At 36.0% G+C, this 27,119-nt stretch overlaps 4 protein-coding genes across 4 annotated transcripts; 2 read left to right on the forward strand and 2 right to left on the reverse strand.

Moving 5' to 3' along the window:
• The first annotated feature begins 1,214 nt into the window (after positions 1–1,214).
• Rrp5 (Ribosomal RNA Processing 5) lies at positions 1,215–8,777 on the forward strand. The gene is made up of 16 exons (XM_077429836.1): positions 1,215–1,466; positions 2,495–2,590; positions 2,664–2,822; positions 2,895–3,056; positions 3,134–3,287; positions 3,824–3,943; positions 4,021–4,202; positions 4,279–4,512; positions 4,591–4,996; positions 5,081–5,991; positions 6,064–6,276; positions 6,354–6,482; positions 6,551–6,806; positions 6,886–7,051; positions 7,134–7,516; positions 8,025–8,777. The coding sequence occupies exons 2-15, from the start codon at positions 2,513–2,515 to the stop codon at positions 7,291–7,293; spliced, it is 3,330 nt and encodes a 1,109-aa protein (XP_077285962.1). The 5' UTR covers positions 1,215–1,466; positions 2,495–2,512; the 3' UTR covers positions 7,294–7,516; positions 8,025–8,777.
• On the reverse strand, positions 8,446–11,360 carry LOC143911102 (mitochondrial GTPase 1). Its single transcript, XM_077429843.1, has one exon. The coding sequence runs from the start codon at positions 9,904–9,906 to the stop codon at positions 8,923–8,925; it is 984 nt and encodes a 327-aa protein (XP_077285969.1). The 5' UTR covers positions 9,907–11,360; the 3' UTR covers positions 8,446–8,922.
• A 4,642-nt stretch (positions 11,361–16,002) lies between these two features.
• Clbn (Nuclear export mediator factor NEMF homolog Clbn) lies at positions 16,003–20,793 on the reverse strand. The gene is made up of 16 exons (XM_077429763.1): positions 20,622–20,793; positions 20,375–20,546; positions 20,099–20,301; positions 19,880–20,016; positions 19,620–19,798; positions 19,347–19,544; positions 19,013–19,195; positions 18,686–18,933; positions 18,420–18,615; positions 18,163–18,344; positions 17,917–18,088; positions 17,685–17,832; positions 17,107–17,612; positions 16,881–17,033; positions 16,685–16,803; positions 16,003–16,606 (listed from the first exon to the last, which is right to left on the reverse strand). Exons 1-16 carry the CDS (start codon positions 20,675–20,677, stop codon positions 16,405–16,407), a joined length of 3,054 nt encoding a protein of 1,017 aa, XP_077285889.1. The 5' UTR covers positions 20,678–20,793; the 3' UTR covers positions 16,003–16,404.
• A 1,181-nt stretch (positions 20,794–21,974) lies between these two features.
• Rrp46 (exosome complex component Rrp46) lies at positions 21,975–23,598 on the forward strand. Its single transcript, XM_077429106.1, has 3 exons — positions 21,975–22,290; positions 22,529–22,764; positions 22,837–23,598. The coding sequence occupies exons 1-3, from the start codon at positions 22,197–22,199 to the stop codon at positions 23,158–23,160; spliced, it is 654 nt and encodes a 217-aa protein (XP_077285232.1). The 5' UTR covers positions 21,975–22,196; the 3' UTR covers positions 23,161–23,598.
• The last annotated feature ends 3,521 nt before the right edge of the window (positions 23,599–27,119 follow it).

Here is a 27,119-nt window from a genome sequence, read left to right on the forward strand (position 1 = left end):
GTGATCACGTGTGACCGATCTAGAGCGACCGGTTCACATTGGACTAATAATCACCGAATCGATTTGAGGGTGCAGAACACCAATGTACCAAAGGCGCCAAGCTCCACGAAAAAAAAATAATAATATAAAAAATATATCGACAGCTTCCGTTAAACAAAAATTGAAATAAGTTAACAACGTCGTCAAAGTCTACGTTTCGTGTGCAAAAATGTGAAAAAAAAGCAGCGATGGCAAAAAATTGAATGCACATTGGCTACGTCGACACTACCGATATCTTCACCCGATATTTACGAATTTTTCCATAAACAGTTCCTAAATAGCAACCACAGGTTGCAATATGGGAACTGGATATGGAAAATTCGAAAATATCGGGTTTAGATATCGGTAGTGTGGACGTAGCCATTGACATATACATATGTATACACGTTCCATAACTATTATTAGATAACAATTAGATAGTGGCGGCTCGTCTATATGGGCTGTGGGGCTACAGCCCTCCCAGTATATTAAAAATGCATGCTATTTTTGACGTCCTTATGGGCTGCAGGGCTGCAGCCTCCCAGTATAGTACATCTTCATGCTATTTTTGTCTGCATTCGATCACCGGTATGGTCAACGAGCTTTTACAACCCGATTAATCTCTGCAGCCCCCCCTCTATGAATTCTTACGAGCCGCCACTGCAATTAGATCGAAAGTTAGATTAAAAGATATATTAAAATATATATTAAGATATAATATAAATGTAACTATGAAAGGCTTTCCATTTTGATTTTGAAACTTCACACTTTATCTATTATATTTGCCCTCGAAAATTTGACGAGATGTGATGGGATTAACAACTTTTTTGATACATTTTTTAAATCACAATAATATTTTTATTTCTGATTTTTTTATTTTATTATTATTTATTGTTTCTTTTTTCGGGGGACGGCGCAAATTTTGGATTTGTAATCGGACTTCCTTTAAAGCGGCCTTGGAAATCGCATATAATACTCAAAATGTAGGCAGCCAAGTAGTATGATGCTCGAGTCGAACTGGTTAAACTACACGAATCTATCTGCTCCATAGTTATCATTGCTAAAAGCATATTTTAATTAGACTCAAACGGTTCGGACTACCTAATTTTAAGATTCCTGATTGAATCTTATATCAATGGCGTCATCGCACAACATCTCCACTGCCCTCATAGTTCATCGTAGATATGTGATAATAAGCTGATGGTTTTATTTCACATTAAATAGCTTAATGACTTTATACCAAGTTTTTATTATGTAAAAATATTTGGTTAAAAGGGTAACATTTATCGGTGAATTTGGGCCAAATTCACGATCTGTCATTTTATCAGCCGAAGCTTGTGTATTAAACATAACCTCTACTCACACACGTGAGGCGTGTTAAGTGACGTTTACACTGCTGTATTGAAGCTCGTGTCCATATTCTAATATTTAATACTGATTTTGTATAAGTGAGTGTTAATCTTTCAATTTTAATGAATATGAATGTGATTCAGTATTAGTATTTTTTAGAATATCTCTTACAGTTGTTTCGAAGATTTAAAAAGGTCATACTTCATTTACAAGTAGTGGCTAGTTGTTCATATTTTTGATCAAACTTTGCTAAAATTAATCCGTAATTCAACCGTACATATTCCGTTCTGAAAGAAGTACCTATTTGTAAACAAAATTCGATCCTGACTTATTGAAATAACTACATATAATGGAATTTAAATTTTATTGTTTCTGTCTACCTCGTTCCACCAACTTGCAACATCTCAAGACTCATTTAACCAACTATTTCGGTGTATTTCATCCTCGAGTTTGTATATATACAAACACATACTCAAATGTTTTACATAGTGAAATACTTATATTGCTAGATAAACATTAACTATTCAAAAAATATAGTAAGAATCGATTTTTAAACTTTTTTTTTTAATATTTTAAAGGTATGTTAATGGCTTAAAAATCTGTGAATGATCACAGGATGTCTCGTATGTTAAAGATATTACATACATGTATACAAAAAAACATTTTTGTATACAATATACAAACTCCTGTTTAAGCAGACGAAAAGTTGAGAAAACGAGTCTTGAGATATTGTGAGCTGGTAGAATGGGGCGCACCGATCTTCTATATATTCGAAGATTTTAAGTTCTCACTTAAGAGCAGTATCAGCTTTCTTGAAATAATCTAAATTTGTGGCTTTTTTTTACAAGCTTTTTAAAGAGAATTTGTCCTAATAAAGAATGTAAAAAACTTCATCCTTTTTTAAAATATTTTGGACTTTATATATTTACCTTTAAAATACAAATTTGAAAAGTAATAGCTATATCTACGTACTTCATAATAGCTATATATATATGTATTTCATATTTACAGCCCTTCATGATTTATCTATGTACTTAATGAGGCTGTAAATTCATTAGTAAAATTAATTTCTAAGGTACTTAGATCCATATATAAATAATATACTTAATAATTTCCATTTGTATAGGTCATAAAATAACACGCAATGGTAGTAACTGAGCAATATTTTCCACGAGGTGGCAAAAAACCTACAGTTGGATTCAACGACCGAAAAAAATATGACGTATGTGTTTGAAAACATTAAAATATTTTCAGTTAAAGCTATCATTTCACTAACTTTTTAAAAAAATATTTAGTTTCTTGGAAATGCTGACAAAATCGGCAAGAAGAAAAAATATAAACCTAAAATCTTGAACAACAAAGAAGATAAAGACTTGGACCATTTATCCGATGTGTCATATGATGAAGACGATGGAAAGATTAAATCGTTGAGTGCTGAAAAATTGACATACAAGGTTTCTTACATGATAAAATACTTCCTTGCCGAGTTTCATATATATACTAAATTAAGTAATTCAAAATTTTAGACAATTCAAGAAGGCATGGTAATTCTTGGAAGAATAAGCGAAGTCTCGGAAACAAAATTGAGTATGACGTTGCCTAATCGCTTGCTCGGATCTGTCATGGCTTGTCATGTTAGTGTCTCTTATACAAAACTACTTCAGTCATATGTTGATAATGGAAATGAGGTAATGTTTAATAAATATATTGAATTCACATTAGCTTATGGTTTTAAAGTGTTTTAATGCTCATATTTATATTTTAGGATTTTAAAACTCTTGAAGAAATATATAAAGTTGGCGAATATGTTAGTGTTAAAGTCATATCAGTGACGAAAGAAGAATATAAAGTGACTATTGGTTTATCTATGTTACCTAAAGACGTCAATGTGGGAGTCTCATTCTTGAATGTTCGGGAAGGTAAGATCCTTAACCGTTTGCCCGCGGCCGTCTTCTATGGAAGCTTTGGTCGACAAGTCTATAGCGCGGCTGTCTTCCATAGAATTTCTGAACTTTGCACGGGATTTTGAGGCTTATATGCGCCTATTTCAACTGTTTTAAGGTTCAAAATTGGTTGAATATATTACTGAGTTGAATGCCATCTATTCAATTTGCTTAAAATGAATATATACCAGTCAAAAATAAGTTTTTTGTAGAACCATACTGAAACCTCGTTTATGTGACATCACGTCTTCATACAATTATGAAGAATGATTATTTGACAATTAATTCAAAACTACGAGATATATTATATATTTTATTGTTTAAAATAATACTTTATGTGTTAATTAACATATCTGGTTACTTGAGTAAATATTAAACTCGATTGCCAAATTCGCAAAAAAGGTGCCACGTACAGGACTTGTTCGCTATATTTATTGCCGCGGGCAAAGGGTTTAACTATAATATTGTAAAGAATGATTTTAAAAATATTTTATAATGCGAATCTATTACAGGAGATATTGTGAGGGGTGCTGTTGAATCTATCGAAGATCATGGTTATGTAATAGATATAGGCATTTCTAACTGTCGCAGTTTCCTTCCGTCAAAGTTTGTTGAGAAAAGTTTGTCATTAGGTATGTTTATATATATTTGATGTTAATGATTTCCTTTTTAATATCAAAACACTATTTTATTTATTTTTATTGTTCAGTTGTCGGTCAAGTTATTTGGTGCATGGTAAAAAAAGGCAACAAGTCAACAACAAATTCAATTTTGACACTATCGAATAGATTGGATATTATGAATTCTAATTGTATCACTGGTGAAAAAATACAACACTACTCGGTAAACGATTTGAGACCGGGAATGGCTGTTGATTTTTATGTGAATAAGGTATAAATTTCTTTATTTTATTATTTTATGTGTAGCAATTATTGAAGTGCTAAAATTTATATTTGTGTTTTCGTAGCCGATACAAGATGGTGCCGAAGGTTATGTTCTTGCCAATTCTGTTGGCTACGTTCACGCTTCGCAAATAGACAGTCGATTGCACACTGGAAAAACAGTAAAAGCATATTTGCTGTATTTAATGCCGATTACAAAATTGCCGTTTTTTACTACTCGTGAGATATTTGAAACATTTCAGCCTGACATTGATAAAGAAATGTATTATAAGAAGGGGCACATTGTCGAAAATGCTAAAGTATTTTGTTTTTTTTTGCGTATATATGTAATGTTTGTTTAGTATTGAAATAAAAACTTTTTTTTATTTTTATTTTAGGTGTCAAAGGTTACATTTTCGGTTGTTGTATTTAAATTCGAAAATGGTGTAGGTATCATGTCAAAGAAAATGTCGAATTGTAGTGAAAGTGAAAATCTTTTCGATGTGTATAAAACGGGAAGTGAGCATGAAATACGCTTGGTATACTATCATCCATCGGATTATGCATATGTTTGTTCGGATAAACAAAACATATTACAGCAAAAGTATTTTACTCTTGAAGATTTACAAGTTGGTCAATTTGTCGAAGGGGTTGTTGCCCGAGTGATGGATAAAGGTGTTCTTGTTAAAGTTGACAGGTTACACGGTTGGATACCTGAGATGCATGTCGCTGACGTCGGTTTGCATCAGCCTGAAAAATTGGATCCAAAAAAGAAAAATCTTATTATGAAAAAATTTAAAGAAGGTCAAAAAATCACAGCTAGGATATGGAAAATAGATCCCTCTAAAAATCAGCTCCAATTGACGGCGAAACCTTCTTTTCTTGCAGAAGATTTGACTATTTTGTCATCTTATGAAGATGCGAAGGTTGGTTCTCAATATAAAGGGATAATAGAGGGTATTTTTCAAACGAGTATTTTGGTCAAATTTTTTGGCGAAGTAAGAGCAATTGTTCATCGAAAGGAATTGAGTCACGAAAATATTAAAAGTATTAAAGATGTATTTAATATTGGAGAAATTGTCAACTGCGTGGTTATATCTGTAAATGCTCAAGAGCAAAAAATGCAAGGTAGCTTAATTCGTCCTGAAATAACTCTAGATCAAACTGAAGAAGAAATTCAGTCAGAAGATAAGAAGAGTAAACGAAAGCGCAAAAATAAGTCTCAGTTTTCAGACGATGGTGATGTTTCTTCACCACCAGAAATATCAAAAACTTCTGAACCAACTAAAAAATCAAAAAAAGAGAAAAATAAAAAAGCAATTTTAAATAACGCCGATGATTTAGAAACAACGGATGTTGTTCCAGCAACACAATCAAAAAAGAGTAAGAAAAAAAAGTCAAAATTGGAAGAAGACAGTTTAAATGAAACAGAAAATTTAGAAAATGCTGTAACTAAGAAAATTAAAAAAGTGGCGGAAAATTTTGATTCTCAAGAAGTACATATGGAAGATAATCATAGTGATTCCAAAAAGAAATCGAAAAAAACAAAAAAGAATAAGAATAGCGATGAAAAGAATAATTCATCAAATAGCAATGAATTTGTTGAAAGTGAAAACATCGAGAGTGTTGGTAAATCTAAAAATAAGAAAAGGAAAATTGACGAAGATTCAAAGGAATCTGTGACAACTAACACAAAGTTTTCAGGCATGAAAAACTTTTGGGATTTGGATGCATCAACCATTTCGAAAAACATTGTAAAAAGCCTAGACAATTCACAGAGCGATTCTGATGAAGAAGTTGTAAGTGAATTTCACGTATTTTTTTAGATAATACATAGTAACACGCGATAAATAAATAAAATACTGTTTTAGGTTGAGGAAATTGCAAAGAAGAAAAAGAAAAGACTTACAAATTCCGAAAAAATCGACAAAGCGAGGAAGGAAGAGGAAAATTTGAGAGACATTGAACGTGAATTAATGGAATCCGACAATCAGCCAAAATCATCTGATCAATTCGACAGATTATTATTAGCAAATCCCAGTAACAGCGAACTGTGGATTGCCTACATGGCCTTCCATTTACAAGTATGATTAATTAACTTGATACATTTATTGTATATATATTTTTGAATTCGATTTAATAGTTCAATTATTATGTTTAGGCAACAGAAATAGACCGAGCAAGAGCCATAGCAAAAAAGGCAATAAATACTATATCTTTTAGAGAAGAACATGAAAAAATGAACGTGTGGCTAGCTCTTTTGAACTTGGAAAATCGATTTGGAACAAAAGTACGCTTTTAATTTTTAATTGTTTGATATTTATGTTGTAAATTATTAAAAATTGTTTTGAAAATTAGGAATCTTTAAATTCAACATTGCAAGATGCAGTGCAGATGAACGACAGTTATAAGATTCATTCGAAAATGCTAGACATGTATGTCGAAACGGGCAAGGTCAATGAATTGTCTTCGTTGGTAGATTTGATGTTGGCAAAATACAAAAACAACCCAGAAGCTTACACCCAAGCTGGAGAAGCTTGTTACAAACTAACTTTAGTGGACAAAGCGCGAGCCATCATGCAAAAAGCTTTAAGTCGACTAGATAAAAAGAAACGTATGTTTCCAAGCCTTCTATCATTTGGTTATATTTTATTATTTTCACGTTGTGTTGACATCATTGTTTGTATTTATAGATGTTTCCGTTCTTATAAAATTTGCTCACTGTGAGAATTTTAACGGTGACTCCGAAAGGGCTGAGACGCTTTTCGAACAAATTGTGGGATGTATGCCAAACAGGGTTGATGTTTGGTGTGTGTATGTGGACATGTTGCTGAAAAATCAAAAAATCGATAATGCCAGGTAACGTGTATTGTAATAATTGTCTATAATTTATTATGTATATATTTACAATAGCTTAGTTAACATTTAATATTGTTATCAGACTTGTTCTGGAACGCGCCATTTCTCAAAAGCTACAATCGAGAAAAATGAAAATTTTGTATAAGAAATGGATCGATATGGAGGAAAAGTTCGGAGATGCGGATAAAATCGAAGAAGTTCGGCAAATGGCTTTAAATTATATTGAAAAAGTTATTGATTGATTGTACATTTTATCTGCTTTAAAATTGTAAATTATATTGATTGTATAACATTTAATTTATTTCGATTTTGAAATTTCAGAATTTGCTCTATTCGAGAGATTCATGAATTGATTTACCAATTTTTAAATTAATTTCCAGCCATCCAATATATCCCAATTTCCCATACATATGTACATAACATTTTTCGCTCTGACTTTAATGCACATTAGGGATCTACCTCACGGTACCGAAAGTCAAAAGATCGAAAAAGCAAATATCGGAAGGCAAAGATCTTAAGTCGAAAGAACAAAAAAAAGGGTGCATGGTAAACGGTACTATGTACATATATATAATATATATCAGTGGCATGTGGTGAAATTATCTCTCTTTTTGTCATACAGCCTTGTTTAATGTGCGCGCGCAGGATACGGGAGGAAAAGCCTGTTCCTATTGTATGCTGCTCGCGCAAATTAAGTGAGGATTTACGACGGGGGGGAGAGAGAGTTTTACCGGACACCACTGATATATACCTTTGTGTATGAATAGAGAAGGATATAAAGAGGAGCGCACAAAATAATGAACCCAAACGGTCCCATTGTAAGTTATTTATGACCGTTTCTAATCCTCGCGAACGTCGAACAAACAGGTGTCCCTGACATCTTGGCCAGGAACTGTATACTAACCGTTTTTCGTATGTATGCATGGTGAACGAACATTTTCGATTTTTTGACTGTCGGTGCGGTGACGGTCAGAGCAAAAATGCAAACACTGGATTTCCCATAATAGATTGTATGGAAACCTGTATCTTCCCATGGGAACGTTAAATAAATGGAAAGATTACATTTTTGCTTCGAGAAAAATCGAATGTGCATGATTGAATCCCTATATATATATTTATATATTATAATATATTTTTGACTTATGATTCGCTAGATAATTAATTATAGGTATTTTAGAGCAAATAAAAAATCACAATCAATAGAAAAAAACACCTGACTTTTGATTTCAAGACTGCAAAAGGTAAAAATTCCGCATTTTTTAAACGCTCATACATATTTCATATACGAGAAGAAAACATCAAAATTCATTTTCATATTGGAATTCAGTGAGTCAAGCATAGTAAAGATTGATTAGTCTCCACTCCGGTAAGTAAAAAACGTGATTTTTTGTTCTTCAGTATTTATTTATGATATTAACTAATTGATGAATTATTGTTTTTATTTTGTACCCAAATATTATTTACAGCATAATAAAATTAAACATATTTTTCACTGCTTGTTTCCATCAGTGTACAACTAAAAATAAATAAGATGCATACTATTTTTCAATACGCCTTTGTCGTCTGATCATTAAATATTGGTTTCTTGTTTTGTAAATGTGCCCAATATCTACATGGGTAGATTAAATTTAACAACATATGTGATAATTGCTGGTTTAATAGTGTATGTATGTACGTACAACTTAAAATTATAAAATAATAAAACAACAATGTCGATTCAAAATCTATATATAAATATACATATATATTTTAACTACAATATTCGATTAATTTATTTGTCAGTTAGAACAACATTGTAAGTGCTAAATAAAAATTCAAAATCGAGATACCTATGGATTAATGTTCCTTTTGGTAAAAAAAGGATATTGCGCTTACAAAATTTTCACATCTGGTGTTTCAATTGTATAATAATCTTTGTCTAGCATAACTGGACCGAATAACCCATTGCGAAATCCGTCGAGCATATATTTCGCAGCGAATATGAAATCCGGGTACATTTTTTTACTGCCATCATATGTCTTTATTATTTTATATCTATTAAGTTCAACGGCACATTTGGTTAATAGTGTGGTGATGGAATCAGTCGGCTCATTAACTCCCATATATTGGACATACTTAAAGTTGTTATTCTTGTTCAACCAAAATAATAAATAGTCCGCTATTATATCTTCTCCAACGAGATGGTCTACCAGTATGTTGCAAAGGGCCATTTTTAGCCCCTCGTACACATTAGGGATGTTCGGTGTCAGAATACCCGGGGTGTCGAAGACGTAAACAGGAGGATCTTCACATATTTTTAATCTAGTTTGTACACTGCGAGTGATACCAGGAACTGCACCAACATTGGACAGGTTAGGTCTGTTCATGTGTCTATTGCGGAGAGTGTTCAGCAGGGACGATTTTCCAACGTTCGGTATTCCTATTATCATGATGTTGTGTTCTGTCAATTGATTTCTGTGGTACCGATCGGAATTCTTAATAAGATCTTGCATCAGTGGTAACATTTGAGAGACGCCTTTACATCGGTCGTTTTTACAACTTGTGAATATGATATTTTCAATGTCGTAATCTTTTCGAAGGGTTTTGGTTACTTTAGGTTTCCAACCGGGGTCAAATAAATCTACTTTGTTCAGAACTAGAATGTGAGGTTTCACGGCGAAGAGGCTAGGTTTGAACAAGGGGTTTCTGCCACTGAACGGGATCCTGGCATCGTGCACTTCAATTATGCAGTCAACTTGGATGAGTTTCTGTTGCATTTGTTTCATGCCTCGATCCATGTGACCGGGAAACCAGCGTAAAACGTTTTTATCAACTAATTCGAACACTGTGCGGAAACTGTTTGCAACTTGAGCCATTGTATGGTGTATGTAAGTAATAGTTATAGTTGTAAAGATGATATTTGATCATCAGCAAAAATGTGGGATTTATAACATCGACGCCAAATAACCTCTGAACGAGCTGTCAAAATAAATTGAAAATATTGCCACTACCAAATTTATAAGAATGATACCATATAGAAAAAAAATTAAAACACGTGAAAGATGCTGGATTTGGTTTAGTGATTATTCTGTACAAAGCGGTCTCGCAAACGTTACTAAAATCTCGATTACAGAACATCTGGCACCCGAAAATTCCATCATGTTATCGTCGCTAGGGTTGGTGTGACCTGGTGTAGTAAGCCGTCTACACACACAATATTTCCATATCCAGTTCCTAAATAGCAACCACAGGTTGCAATATGGGAACTAGATATGGAAATATCGTATGTAGATATCGTGTGTGTGGACTTAGCCAATGTTTCACCCCCTCCCCCTCAACCCAACCCATATCATAAATTTACAAAGGAAAAAACGAAAAAAAAACTTCTTCGGTGTTAGATATGAGACTCTTAGCTTGGATAGTCTGAAATATGACTGCTACTATTTCAATGATCCTTGAGAGTTTAGAGTTAGAGTTCAGAATGAAAACGGTCAACGTATCCAAACATCGCCCTCTTGTTTTCTTATTGTAAAGTAAGTTCAGAGCAATGGTGTCATCCTAATGGTTTCCGGAAACCCGTTATTTAATCTAAAAATTTATATAATTTTTGTTAAAAATTATACTGTGGGTCTCGGGGGAACAGGGTAGTTCCTCCCCCACGAGTTAGGGCCGAATGGTCGAATGACAGCTCCACTGCCGTAACCATGGCGACCGGTGTTGCCACCCTCTTCTATGGGGTCGCCACATCACTCCCTCCCCAGCGACATTGCGTAGCCGTCGCGACAACTACGGGATGTAGCTGTCCAGATGGGCTGGCCACCGGACTCTCCTGCCAGTCCGTGTGGTTGCTTGTCGGCCAGTTTCTTGCTGTGGTTCTGCATTTTCTTGGGGGGCTCTCTCTGCTCTCTCTGGGGGCTCTCCGCTGCTTTCCATGTATGCCGGCTTTATGCGGTCTACCGATACGGTGACATTGGAATCCTTAATTCTCAGTGTGAAGAACTTCGGTCCCCTCTTCAACACCCTGTATGGACCATCGTATGGAGGCTGTAACGGACCCTTGGCAGCATCGTGTCTCAGGAACACCTGATCACTGGTGTGCAGGTCTTTGAAGATAAAGGTTGATCTTGTTCCATGGCGCCGCGGTGGACTGGGTCTCAACCTCGCCATTTGGGACCGCAATCTCTCTGCTAGTTCCGCTGTGTTGGGTCCTCCGTTTCGTTGTGGAGCCAGAAACTCTCCCGGTAGCCGTAGCGGTTGACCATATACCAGTTCTGCTGACGTGGCATTAAGGTCTTCCTTCCATGCCGATCGGATTCCCAGTAACACTGTCGGTAGGGCTTCCGTCCACCCTTCGTCTTGGTGGCACATGATCGCGGCTTTAAGCTGCCTGTGGAACCTCTCTACCATCCCATTTGCTGCAGGGTGGTATGCGGTTGTCCTTATGTGTGTCGATCCCGTCAACCTATTCAGTTCCTTGAATAGAGTGCTCTCGAATTGTCGTCCTTGATCGGTAGTTATTCGTAGGGGGCATCCGAATCTTGCAATCCAACCACTGACGAATTTCTTTGCAACCGTTTCTGCCGTGATATCTTCCATAGGGATAGCTTCTGGCCAGCGAGTAAACCTATCAACGCATGTCAATAAGTACTTGTAACCGGCGGACTGTGGTAAGGGACCAACTATGTCTATGTGAATGTGGTCAAATCGATTTTCCGGTGGCTGGAACTCTCCCACAGGTGCAATGACGTGCCTCGTTATTTTTGATTTCTGGCAAAATATGCACTCTTGGGCCCATCTTCTGCATTCCTTCTTCATACCCGTCCAGAAATATCGTTGGGTCACTAATTTAGCTGATGCTTTTACCCCTGGGTGCGCCAATTGATGGATTAGTTCGAACGCCTGTTTCCTAAATTTCGCTGGCAAGTACGGCCGTTGCGTTTCTGAAGATACATCACAATAGATGGTCGTCTCTTCGCCTGGAATAGGTATCTTGGCAAACTGCTTGTCGGGATCTCGTAGCAGTTGTGACAGTTCTGTGTCATCCTCCTGCGCTCGTGCTATTGCTTGAAAGTCCATCCCGGAAATTGCTTCTATTCTTGACAGTGCATCCGCTACCACGTTTTCTTCTCCCGATACATGTCGAACATCTGTTGTGAACTGGCCTACAAAGTCTATGTGCCTAAACTGTCTTGGCGAACATTTCTCTGGCTTCTGTTGGAACATGTATATAATAGGCTTGTGGTCAGTGAAAATAGTAAAAAATTTTCCTTCTACCATATGGCGGAAATGCCGGACTGCACTATATATTGCCAACAACTCCCGGTCGTAAGTGCTGTATCTCCTTTCTGTTCCTGACAATTTCCTTGTGAAGAATGCCAACGGCTCCCACCCTTCGGGCGTCTTCTGCTGTAGGACTGCTCCGAGTGCTACATCTGATGCGTCCGTCACCAATGCCAAGTCTGCCCCTGGTTTTGGGTGGCTGAGGAGGGCTGCGTCTGATAAGCTATCCTTGCACTTTCCGAATGCTTCTTCCAACGCGTTGGTCCATGCAATCTTTGCCTTGTCTTTCTTTTTAGATCCTTTTAGCAACTCGTTGAGGGGCGCCTGCAATTTTGCAGCACCCGGAACAAAACGCCGATAGAAGTTTATCATCCCCAAAAACTGCCTTAATTGTTCGATTGTAGCTGGTCGGGGAAATCTTTTCACCGCAGCTACTTTGTCTGCTTGGGGTTTGGTTCCATTTTCTGACACCTCGTATCCTAGAAATCTTACAGATTTTGCTCCGAAAACGCACTTTGCTGTGTTGACTAAAACGCCATATTCTTGAAACCGTGAAAAAAGTTTTCGTAAGTGGTTAATATGTTCTTCTTCGTTTTCTGACGCTACCAGCACGTCGTCAATATATACGTAGCAGAAATCCAATCCCCTTAGGACTTCGTCCATAAACCGCTGGAAGGTCTGTGCCGCGTTTCTGAGTCCGAAGGACATAAACGGGAATTCAAATAACCCAAACGGGGTGGAAATAGCTGTTTTTTTTATGTCTTCATTGTGTACAGGGATTTGGTGGTATGCGCGCACGAGATCAATTGTAGAAAATAACTTCTTGCCATATAAGGTACTGGCGAAATCTTCTATATGCGGTACTGGATACCTATCTGGTATAGTGCGGGCATTCAACGCTCTGTAGTCCCCGCATGGTCTCCATTCTCCGTCGTGCTTAGGTACTAGGTGTAATGCTGATGACCAACTACTGTCTGATGGTCGAGCGATTCCTTCGTTCAACATGGTCTTGAAAGTCTCTTTTGCGATCTGCAACTTCTCCGGTGCGAGGCGGCGCGGCTTGCAACTTGCTGGTGGTCCTTCAGTGGTTCTGATATAATGCACAGTATGATGTTTCATTGTTCTGTTTTTATTTCCTGTCGGCCGCGTTATCTCTGGAAACTCTGTTAGTAGATGGTGAAATGTTGATGTGCCACAAATTGCTTTCACCTGCTCTACTTTTGCTGTTCCTATTGCTCGGCCCCTCACTGAAACAGTTGTGAGATTATCCATCAGTTTCGCATTTTTCAAATCAATCAAAAGACAAAAATGTTTGATGAAATCAGCGCCAATAATAGGCCTTGATACGTCGGCTATTACAAATCTCCATTTGTATACCCGACGTAGTCCCAAGTCGACGTCTACCTCCTTCCAACCGTACGTTTTTATCGTAGATCCGTTCGCGGCGAATAGAAGGTATGATGTCGCTATTTTGCGACCCGGCAATATTGACTTCGGAAGGACACACAGGTCAGAACCGGTGTCGACTAGGAACCGTAGTTTACTGACCTTGTCTGTTACGTATAGGCGGCAAGAAGTGGGGCTGGGGCTGCTTTCCGCCATTAGCGCCTGCCCTGGAAGTTTTCCGCCTGGTTAAACCTGCGCGGTGGCGTGTTCCTGCGGCCTCGGGGACTCTGTTGTCGTGGTTGCCAGCGTCGGCTCCTCGCTGGGGAGTGTGATGGCCTTGATTCTTTCCGATTCGTCTCGTTCGTTTGTAGTAGCCGTCCCATCATCGTAGTCAGGTCATCTACCTTTTGATTTAATGTTTGGAACTCTCCCCGTGTCACATACTCATCGTCGGTTTGCCGCCTCTTCTCTCTGCGGTCTGTCATCGCTGCCACGTGGGGGCTGCTGTCGTACCACCTGTCTGCCTTCCTGGCCAGCTTATCCAAATCGGTTTCGTCGCTCATTGCCAGTTGCAAGCTTAGTCCCTCTGGCAGCCTGCTCTCCCACGTGGTTCTCAGCAGATCCTCCGACATTTCCTGGGCCGCCAATATCCGGAGGTCTCTCAGGAACTGTGATGGCTTCCTGTCGCCAATTTCCTCGCGTTCGAGGAGTCTGCGATGTCTCTGTCGTTGGCCGACTCCTAACCTCTCCAAAATTTCCTTCTTCAGGAAGGTATATCGCTTGAGTTTCGGGGGGGCCACGTGGATGTCCCAAATCTCCGTCATCACCTCGCGAGGCAAACACGCGATTGTTCTGCAGTATCGCGTGTTTTCGCTAGTGATTCTGGCGGCTTCGAAGCTCGCCTCCATCTGTGCGAACCATATTTGGGGGTTCTCGGCCCAAAAGGGGGGGAAGGGGGGCACGGGCGCCCCCAAAAAGTCAAGATTTACCGTGCTTTGGTTGCGGTCGCTGTTCTCCGCGTTTTCCTCCATGTTATTCTCCCCGCCTGCTTCGGCGGCGCCGTTGTCTGCTTCACCGTCGGACATCGTGTTTCCAAGATTGTCGGGAAGAATAGGGGGGATGGGGGTGCGCGCTGTCTATCACGTCGGGGTCACCACTGTGGGTCTCGGGGGAACAGGGTAGTTCCTCCCCCACGAGTTAGGGCCGAATGGTTGAATGACAGCTCCACTGCCGTAACCATGGCGACCGGTGTTGCCACCCTCTTCTATGGGGTCGCCACAATACAAATCTTGAAAATTTAATGAACTTTCATGGAATAGTGCCTTGGACGAAAAAAAAAAATGTATATTAATATATAAATACATATCTATATATATATAAATGAATGTCTGTGTGTGTATCTCGAATAGGCTCCTAAACCACTGAACCGATTTCGACGGAACTTTAAGGATTTGTTGTATGCATATCCGGGAAGATTACTGTGAAAAAAAACGGGAATGAGTGTCATTCGCTATAATTTCAAATTTTTTCGCGTCGCGACCAACGTGTTCGCTGCCTGCGTTTTTAAGACAAATGGGAACGGAAACGGGAATTGCATGCGTTATTGTGACGTTGCAACTCATGCCGGGTTCAGCTAGTATATGTATATATATTCAAAATAATTCGAAAACCCGTTGTTCCAAAATTGGGGACACCACTGGCTCAGCGTTACTGTCAACCTTTTATTAACCCCAGATCTTACCTCTAATGCGATTTCATTATCTTATGATTATAAAAGAACCTGTTCAATTATATGCTCCACTAGGTAACCTCGCTTCTCTAGTTATCTTCTAGCTTCGAGTAATGATAATAATGGCACTCCTAATCGTAGCGTTAACACTAGCGGTATCTACCGCGGTATTTGATAGATCTATCAAATACCGCTAGTGTTAACGCTACCAATCACCCTTGAGTTGGAATGTCCTTTCATAAATTTATTCTTTGCAGTGTTGGAGATATTTCTACTAAATTCAGGTATACAAACATATCCTCAGATGGACGAGTCGTTTCGGCTGGACATAACTTTATTTAAAATTTGTAGTATTATATTGTTGTATGTATTTTTATTTCGTGTAACTCGATGGGTTCTGCACCCCCCGCACCTGCCTTGTGGCCAATTGTTAAGCCATTCCAATAAGCCAAGCCAATATTGGTGTATTATCTATTATGTCCCCTCCTCACGCTAGGTTAACAGCGCGACAAAAACTTTCCACATCGCTGTCCGGATCGGCCTTTTTATGTACGCCTAAGAAATGTAAACAAATGTTTATTATGAAGTATAAGCTTTTTATTTTCTGAAGTTCTTGTCACAATCGGTTTGTTTTCAACTTTCGTGGAGTCAAGTTTTGGTAATTTCTATGATTTATGTATGTATATTGTTATTGTGATGAGAAAATTAAATTTGACGATTCGTGAACTTTTATTATTGTGTTAGACTTTTTAGCATTTATTTTTTGTGATCATGCGAACGGAAGGTGGTGTAAAACATTCATATTTTTATTAGTTATGCAAAGTTCATAACTAATAAAAATCTCATAAAAAATATGTGCGAAAAAGTCGTATGTGTAGAATGGTAATTGAAATCTATAATACAAAAATTTTAAAGAGATAATTTTATGTTGATAAAAAAGTGATATTTGTAAAACTGTTTATAATAGTGATATAAATTTTCATTTTTTGAGTTTTAACATCTTTTGCGGAGCTGATAGTTTCACTTTTCCAGGTAGATTTCTTGCAAGGTTCTCATCTTTAACAGCTTTTAAGAGATCTTTCTCGCGAGGTGTACACGTTTTGTCTTTCAGGAAGATTTGAACAGCGGTTCTAGCCGCTTTTCCTCTTTTTCCAAAACCCGGAGTCAATTTTACTTTATATCTGTTGAGGAAACATTTATACATATGTATACAATTTCGAGTTTCGAGTATTACATGCAGTTAAAAATCAATATTTTACTTGTAATTGTGGAGTGTAGAATAAGGAGCGATTACTGGTACGGCAAAAAGTAATTCATCTTCAAGCACAGGTATTCCTGTCAATTGACATAAGATATCGGTATCAGCAGCAATTTTAACCTTGAAATTAAAATTAATTTAAATGATTAATATGTTTGATTCAATATTATTTCAATAAAACAAAGTTTCAGTTATACTTCATCTGTCTCTTCATCGGATTCATTATTTTTCTCAATGTTTTCACGAATGGTTGGCTTATTTTGGACCTGTTTTATTTCCGTCAACAGTTTAGGTTGGGTTTTGTTCCCTTTTTTATTTGTTCTCTTTGATTCTTTTTTGGGTCCATCAGGCTGTAAATAATTTACTTTATAGTTGTAATAAAAAACTTTCGAGTATAACTACAACACACAATTTAATTTTTACCTTTAGCATTTCCATAATGATAGCTCTATCTTCATCATCCTGGTCTTTATATTTTTCTTTAATTTTCTTGAGTTTGCTGTGTTGCCCACGTTTGATTACATTTGCATTTTGTTTATCACTTTTGTTCTTTTCTTTTCCAGTAGTTTCTTCAGATTTTTTTGAGGTGTCTACTTTATTATTTTTTTTCGCTTTAGCCTTCTTCAGTGGTAATGGTGGAAGTATAATCGGTTTATCGTCACCCAAATAAATAATATTTTCATCGTCTATTTCAACAGCATCTTCGGCATTGCTTACAGATGTTGTACGGATATTACTGCGCATTGTAATTTTACCTGTGTCATGTTCAATATTTATGTGTGTATTGGGATACTTTTGATCAGTGTCATCTGAATCTGAAGAATCATTTTTATCTACAATATCATCAGTTTTCTTAACTTCGGTATCTGAAGTTGCTTCTGGAATCGAATCCAATTTTTCTTTTTTCTCAGTATCATCAGCAGAATCATCTAAAAATATGTTTGTAATACACTAAATAAATTCTCAACATCATATCATTTGTATATACTTTAATAACTGACCATCTTCATCATCAGATAATACTATTTCCTGGTCTTCAGCCTCAACACCTTCTTGATTCTGTACAACACTTTCTTCGGAAACAATATCATCATTCAAGTTTATAACTTTTCTCTCGTTTTCATGCCGAGATATACTGCTGTCTTCCAACTAAAAAACAGCAGATACATTTAAATTAAAATATTCTATTTTAAAAGGGCAATTCTTAATATATATAAAAAAAAATTAACTAACCCGAAACATGAATGATAATCCAAGCGCCAAAATACAAGGTGGGAGAAAATTTTTCTTGCCACGAATCATGAAAGAACCCGTTGTTAAATATTCACCAGTTGGAGCTGATTTAGATACTTGAGAAGCATATACCCACCACGCTGATGTAACAACCTTGGCCTCCCATGCAATACTAAAGAAAATCAAAACGTCAATAAAATTTACTGCAAGTGCAGCACGAAAAATTGCGTTGTATCAAAATAAGACCTGTATGAGACGGCCATCTGCCCAGCTTCGTTCAATGTTTTCGGAGGGATCGGACCTCCCGTTGGATTCATAATGATAATGCTAGAAGCGCCAGTAATGTCGGCATGTACGTATATATCTGTAGATCGCATGTAACGCTTAACCAACATCTCATTTTGAATTTGATCTCTCCCACCAATGACCTATTTAAACAATCGAAAGTTTTAAGTGAATACGTGTAAGTGTGAAAAAATAATTTCAAAACAATAAGACCTTACCAAATAGTTTTCAGAAGATATAAACCAATAAAACTTTTCAAACCAGTAAATTTTTCTTGCTTTGTTTATGGTTGTAATTGTTTGGACTTCTTTTAACGTTTGCATTGTCTTTTTTTCAGCGCTCTTGAGGGCTTTGCTTTGTGATTCTACAGTTTTTTGTTGTTTTTTGGCTGCAGAACGCTTTTGGTCAAAATATCTAAAATGAGATAATTCTTTTTAGTCGGTTTTAATATAAAGATGAAGTGGAATATTTACGGAATTCATACTTTCTCGCATTGCTGTATGCCGTCAAAGCCAAGTCAATGTCGATAACCATCGGCTTTAATGATGATTCATTTTTAGCTCCTTTTTTATCGTTTTCATCATTTTCATCAGAATCAGATCCCGAAAAAGGATCTTTCAGATAAAGAGAAATGTGATTCTTTTCCAATTTTAAATGCTTGATGCTTAAAGCCACCGGATCTTTGTTTAGTTGAGCTCCTTTTACCAAAGTGTTTATTTCAGACCATGGTAGCTGAAAATTTAAACGTAAATTAATTTTTAATATATTAGATTGAATATTAATATAATAATTGAATATTAATATAAATTACCTGATTTGCAATAGCACTCTGGATGGCTAAAATTGCACTATCTACAAGTGTCTGATTAAGTGTGATCAATTCAGCCTTTTCTCTATCGAGCATTTGGTTTTTGGTAAGATCTGTCAATCTCTTATCGTGATCTTTCTTTACGTTTTGTAATTTTTTCATAGCTTCACGTTCTATTTGAAGAGCCTGTTAAACAATAAATTTTTTTTTGGGATTTAAATAATATATATATATATATATATATATATATATATATATATATATATATATATATATATATATATATATATATATATATATATATATTATTTAAGAAATATTTTAAATTTAAACACACCTTCACATCGATCTTTTGACCTTCAAGAGTAGAAAAAAATTCATCAACAGCTTGATCGAATGAATCAAACATTTTGTGTGGCAGGAGTTGATGTTGCGCATAGAGAAATGGGTGAAACTCTTGGTTCGTCAACAGAAAGTCTGGTCCATCTTTATCTTTGTTTTGAGGGCGATCTTCTTTTTTTTGTGTTATGTATCCCTAAATTTTGAATTGATTTTAGTTATTTATTTTATTTAATGAATTTGAAAAGGGGTATGAAGAAAATCTATATACCTTTGAGGTCGTTTTAGAAGCTGTTATCATCATTTCCTCTGCCATGTTTAAAGCTTTTACTAATGCTGGCATATCTCTTTCTATGTTGAAACCTTTATCATTCATATTTGACACTAAGCGAAGTGTTCCGGCTAAACCACATTCAGATAGTACATGATCTATTATAGCTGGACCATATTCTGTAAATACATTAAGTAATATATGTAGATAAAGAATTTTTCAATCAAATAATATCAATATAGTACCAACGCAGCACATACCTAGATTTGGATTTAAGATTTTTTTAAGATTATCATTTGGTTTGGAGTTTTTAAATATTTCCAATAGTTTTTCAACATCTGGGGGGCCATTACTTTCTTTCGCTCGATCCAATGGATATTTTTCTTTAACAGCAAAACTGAAACATTGATATTTTATAACAATTGGACAACGAAAAATCGTTATTTTCGTAAATGATGTTTAATAATAATTAATAATACCGAACAGTTTCCCCTTCTGTGTGAGGTCTCAACACGTTTAATATAATCCAATTATAATCGGTAAGAATTATATTTCCTCTGTCGTACAATTCTAATATGACATGGTATGCGGCCTCACCTGTGCCAAATTGAAAATCGACGACTCTGTCAATACCGAGTTGAGTCAATTTTTCCAAACGTTTATTGTTTAAATGTTTTCTCAACTGCATTGAAAATATTATATAAGTTTTTAAAATTGTACATAAAACATATTCATTCAATTATTGCGACGTTAACCTTCATGCTGAACCCCGACGGAGCCATACTTTTGGGCCATTCGAAAGCAGTTGAATGAAATCGGTTTCCCGATTCTAATAGCAGGACACATTTTTCATCGGGTCGTTGTAATCTAATGAGATACGTCTTATTATCAATGTCGTACACCTGATTCACTCGCATTCCCACATATCTATACAGAAAGTAAATTTGCACAATAATAAAACTAAATATGTAAATTATTAAAAAAAGTGTAACGTATACATACTTTTGCAATTCTGTGACACTGCAAATAATGTCGTAAGTATTGAATCTGTTCTTCATTGTGACAGAACGTCAAGCAGACGATCTCTCGCATGAGGTGACGTTTATCTCAGTGTTGCCACTAGTGATACCGGTTCGGTGATTACTGGTCACAAAATACTCGTCACAAAGTCACTAAAATCTCTATAACGGAACATCTGGCAGCTGAAAAGTCCATCATACTAACGATAACTATCATACTAATGAGAACTTGAGTGCCAAAGATTGTGTATTCGCGATTTTCATGGCAAAAATTGTCTTTGTGACCACGGCAAAGTGACGAATAGTCCAATTACCAGTGATACCATTGAACGATATTATTATTGAAAAATGGTTCGTTGATTATTGGTCACAAAGCGCTCGCCTAAAATTGACTAAAATCACTATAACGGAACATCGGCAGCCGAAAAGTCCATAATACTAACGATAACTATCACACCAACGAGAACTTGAATTCCAAATATTCCGCAAACATCATGGCAAAAATTGTCTTTTGGGCGATCGCAATGTGACTAATAATCGAATTACCTTGAGAAATACTCACTAATATTTAAAATCCTATCAGATGCTTTTTAAATGTTGATTAATTTTATAATTTAATCATTATGGCATTAAAGGAATCCTATGCGCCACAACAGTCAAAAATACAATAAAGAGAAGAGAGACAAAAAAAATGTATATACATAGACAAAAATACATTTATACATAATAAAAAAACAGCATTATCAATAGGAGACAACAGTAAAAATATCAAATAACAGAATACATAGTACGGAATGTTTTGCATCCACAGCCAGCACCATTATAAGGTGAAAACACATTGAAATTGCACGGGACGTCTTTTAGGCTTCAAGTAAAAAAAGGGTGTTCCCAATTCATTGTTAATTCACACGATCTTATTATTTCAACGAGTTTCTCCTAAATTTCTTCAAATATGGGATTAACCGTTATCAATCACTGTTAAGCTTATTTAAATACAAGGACAAAATATCACCGAAAATTCTCCAGGGGGTGATTTTTGGGCCTGCATGCTTCAGGGATGGCTAGGCATGCTGGAGTTTTTTTGCATGCCTAGCCATCCCTGTATCTAAAAAAAGCTAGTGCCACGTGCCTCTCAGTGTGTTTTCGTCCATATAAGAACCAGCCGTAAATACAAAAAATCCCTGCGAGGACGAAATGGAAGAGATAAGATCAAAATTCCACTCATACATCACATACAATTAAATAATCATTTGCACAGGCTACCAGACAGATAGGTTAAAATAATCTCCGATAACCTACGCTCACTGAGGTGGAAAATATCATATTCAGGCACAGCAGCAACGATTTCTTTGAGAAGCCGGATAGATTTTGAAATAGTGTATTTATGATTAAATAATAATGATTATAAATATTAATATTGTTGGAATTGTACTAAAATGGTTAGCGGTGATGCTGTGAAATATGAACGTTTTGACTAGTGCGGTGATTGAGGTTATGTTCAGTAGGTCTGTCAGTCGTCGTATCAGCTCGCTGTGTTGTTTGTTATTATTTTATCAAAATGCCTGATGTCGACGTGCAATTTAATTTGCGAGAAATCCAATGTGAATTGAATGTCCTTTCACGCCCAGATGGATCCGCCATATTTTCTCAAGGTATCTACATACAAATATTTAAATATGTATGGAAACTTTCATATACATATCTATAGAGGAGTAACTAGTGTATAGTAGTTAGTTACTAAAACTTTATATTTTATTGAAAAATACTTGTGTTTATTAAAATTTTGTATTTTTACAAATATCGTCATATTAAATAATTTGAACACCTGTTTCTAATGTGTTCCATCACAAAAACAATGATTTTTTATTAATCGATTTTTTTATGCAATAGGGAATACTGTAGTAGTTGCAGCTGTCTATGGACCAGTCGAATGTAAAATTCTAAATTCGGACATTTACAAAGCCACAGTTGAAGTATACTTCGGTACAAAATCGGGGCAAACTTCAGTTCGAGAGAGACTCCGAGAATCGATGGTTAGACAGACGTGCGAGTCAGCGCTGTTGGTCTCTTTGCATCCTCGTGATGCTGTTTCTATAAACATTCAGGAGATGCAAGATTCAGGAGGGGTAAATATAATTGAAGTAACTTAAATATTTGTGCAATATACATATTATTGACATTTATTATTGTATTTTTAGTTGATTGCTACATCTTTGAATGCTTGCTGTTTGGCGTTAATCAATTCTGGTTTAGCAATGAAGCATTTATTTGCAGCTGTGCATTGTGTAATCAAAACGTCTGGTGAAGTTGTATTAGATCCATCGGAGAAAGAATTAATGGATATAGCTGCTCAGTTTACATTCGCTTTTGATAGTATAGATAAAAATATTATAATGTCATCTACAGAAGGCGTTTTCAGTCCAGAGCAATATCACGAATGTGTTTCCAAGTGCAGAAAGGCTAGCGATAATATATTTTCATACTATCGTGATATTGTTAAAAAATATTCCAAAGCATTATAATTGTTACAATATAATATGTCAACTAATTTACATGTATGCATTTAATTTAATTAAAATTTATATATAAACTATTCAACGTTTTTTCGATATTTTATAATTATGTGTATGATAAATACTTCATTTAAATCAACAATGGGTTTGAACCTTTATTGAACAGTTGATTTCTATACATGCTACGGCCTAATAAGGGATATGTTAATATATTGCAATGGCCTCAGCTGACTGCTCAAAATTTGGAAATGGAAGTCAGGGAAAAAAAATGCATAGTGTTGTTATTGTGACACTCATGTGCATATATTGTATAGGGTTATCGTGTTAGGGTTTCCGGAATCTTGGGGGCCTCGAAATGGGCCTTTTCTAGCAAAATTTACAACTTACAAATTATTATCATTGTCCACAACGCATTTTTAAGCCAAGAATAAATGAAATTAATACCTATTTTACATAGTATTTTAAAATAGTACCTATTTTATTCCAAAAACTGTTAGTATTTCAAGTACATATAGTAAATAAATAAAAAAAATATGGTTTTGTAAAATCCCAATGTAAAACCATATGCTGAAAAGCATGGTAAAAAACGGTGATAACATTTTGTTAATGAAATGGGGGCCTCAAATTTCAAATGTGCTTGGGGCCCCTCATTTACTTGAACCTCCACTGGTTTACCAAACATTTAGATTTTCTCAGACAGGTCCTTTATTTAAGGGCATTTGGAGGGATGTTCGGCAGTAATTTAAGTGTAGTATTGCAAAAAATATTTCTAAGAATGACAGTACTATGTATTAAAGTAATCTATGGAAATACTGGTGTCGCGACAAAAGACAAAATGATAATGCGACATAATGTTTACGGACAAAATGATTACGTCTAAGGACGTGTATAGATTACCTTATGTACAAATGTGTGCAATGCACACAGGCGACCGAAATATAAAGGCGGCCGAAAGAAAGAAGAGTCGAAAAAATTCTATTTTAATCGTAATTTTTAAAATGCATTTGATTGATTTTTAAATGCTTTTTATTATTACGAAATTATGTTCACAATACATCTTATATCTATTTTAATAGCTACTGATCTACTGATCATTTTCTATTTTTCAATTTTATTTTATTTGGTTAGTAATCATAGTATTATATTATTCTAATGTTAATGTACAGCATAATAGGAAAAAGAGCTCAAAAACCTATTTACAATTCTTATAAATGCTCATAATACATCTAATACATAATATTAATTAAAGACTCTCTAAAGTCGATGACCTAAAGCAGATTGTGTTTAGGTAATCTGTGTTTATACCTGAAGGGTATAGACATTCTGTTGTTATCACCGAGACTCTTCACAAGTGTGTTAGTATGGTTATTAGTGATTCTGTCATAGAATCTACTTGTTAGTTTGTTAGTAATGTCTGTAACAAACAGAATACTTAAAATGCATTTAGGTTGTCTTGTATACTTGTGGATTGCTATTGCACGTTACAAATTGTAACATTCCCGAACTATAATTCGGGGAAATAACGGGATAGCAGGTATAGCTTCGGTCCGCATAGAGCTAGGTCCTTTATGTTCTAATACTTTTGCGACTGTCAGATCTATTTGTTCCAGAAATGCTGAGTATTGGTTGTTCATCGAAAGAACAATGTCCTAGATGTGGGATTGGGGGTAAAAACACTATATTTTCAAGAATGAACTTGAAAACGTCCAGTCTCTATTATCGACTGCTCCTGTTCAGAAATAAACGTTTTGGTTTTCTGTCTGTTTTTCTGGTTAATTTTGTGGTGATTAAAAATTTCAGCACCATATTTATCACAAGGAGAGGTGTTTGCACTACTCGCATGCAATTGTGTCGTTAGACGCTTTGTCGTGAAACCGGAACTACTATGTACATATTTAACAAAGTGGCGTGCGGTGGAAATTTCTCTGTTTCTATCGCACAACTTTATCGACATTTGCGCGAGTAGGATACAAAAGGATGCTGTGACGTCATACCGCATCCTCCTGTGTCCTGATTGTACACAAGTGAGTAAGGCTGTGCGAAGAAAACAGGGAGAATTTCAACGCACGACTATTTATGTATGTATGTGGACCGTAGATCAGAGAAATGTTATAATGATATAAGTGGCTTTAGGCGTTATATTGTTGTCAAGTGACGATTGTCCACAGACATTCCTAAATAATTTTAGCATCAGTCGTATTTGATGCTTGGTGATCGACGTATGTCCGATAAAATCTTCTCTGTTTGTTTATATTACTAGAAAGATGGGCAAGCATCGTTAAAGATTGCACAATGCATTCAAAAACACACAATAAACAACATGGGATACATTTTTATAAGTAAATTGATCTGATTGTATTCCGTGCGTTGTAGCGTAATTATGGAGACGTACCGCGTAATATTGACACAATGTATTTATTCGTAAATTTTGTGTTAAATTGGAGCTAAAGAGGAGGTGCTGGGATGAGTATGTAGCTCTTCTGGCGCCTCGCAAGTTAGTATATATTCAGAATCATTACCTATGCTTGATTTCATATTTTTTAAATGGAATTTAAATTTATAATATTTTCATATTTACATAATTACCCACATAATTTCGATCACATTTCTTTTGATAATAATTTACTATTAACGTCGATTGATTTATTAATGATAGTATTGATAATATTTAACGTTGAATTATTTCATATTTAATATTGAGTGAATGGTTTGATATTTAATGTTGAATTATTTCATAATTGATTATTTAATGTTGAGTGTTGAATTATTTCATAATTGATTATTTAATATTGAGTGTTGAATTATTTAATATTTAGTTTTGATAATTTAATATTTGATATTGGATACTTGTACTCAACGTTAACGTTATTGTTTGGTACTAATTTCATAAATATTATGATTGTGAATAAACTGTCTATATATGTAAATATATCATAAATGGAAACACACGTCCGTCCGCACGGAGTAATTAATAAGCTCAGAGCAGAGCTCCATGCAACCGCTCAGGTCCCCAAGTTGCAAATAGGGGAACGACTCTTGCAGTCAACTGCCATGGCGACATGGTGGTCCTGGACAAGGAGCGCTGAGATAAGAGTGGTGATGAGTGAATCCGTGGTAAGTTTCACTCTATAAAATGTCACACAACACTATGACGGTCTCAGGTCAGCGGCGAGTAAGTGCCGCCGCTTAACAAAAGCACAACCCGGTTTTCAAAGGTACCGTATCATCTTTGACAGAGAAGGAAACTCTATAATAAATCCCTGGTAGTGGGCAGCAGCTCTGCCAGTATAAGATGTCAAAACATTTACTGCGCTGTAGAAGGAAGTGGGAATCCACTGCAGTATTCTCCCAAGATAACTATGATGTACAAAAATAAAAGTGTGAAGAAGTCTGACTCTCCGGCTGACACCCGGCGCCTTCGAGGTTCCAGGTCTCACGGTGTGAAATTGGCTACTGGCCACATGCATGTGACTCACCAGGCATCATGTGGAAAATATGCGACTGGAGAAACTTTACGGAACAAATCCAAAATAGGTACTTGGAACGTTAGAGGACTCCTGAATCCTGGGAAAACACTGGTTGTTGAGAAAGAGATGTACAGTCATGGGCTAGATATACTCGGAATCTCGGAAACGCACTGGAAGAACAACGGCCATTATAAAACTTCAAATGGAAATACGATATATTTTTCTGGTAACCAAGATTCGTCACATAGCGGTGTCGCGGTGATCTTAGCATCTAAATTAACCAGTGCACTAATTGGCTACAACCCCATAAGTGACAGACTTATACACTTAAAACTCAACACGCATCCGTATAAACTAAACATCCTTCAAATATATGCTCCTACTGCAGATGCCGAAGATATTAAAATAAATGCGTTCTATGCTTCACTACTCGATACATTGTCAAATATCTCAAACAAAGAAATGACCATCATTCTTGGTGATTTTAATGCCAAAGTCGGT

This window comes from Arctopsyche grandis, chromosome 4 (genome assembly GCF_051622035.1).
Source record: "Arctopsyche grandis isolate Sample6627 chromosome 4, ASM5162203v2, whole genome shotgun sequence".
Taxonomy (NCBI): Eukaryota; Metazoa; Arthropoda; class Insecta; order Trichoptera; family Hydropsychidae; genus Arctopsyche; species Arctopsyche grandis.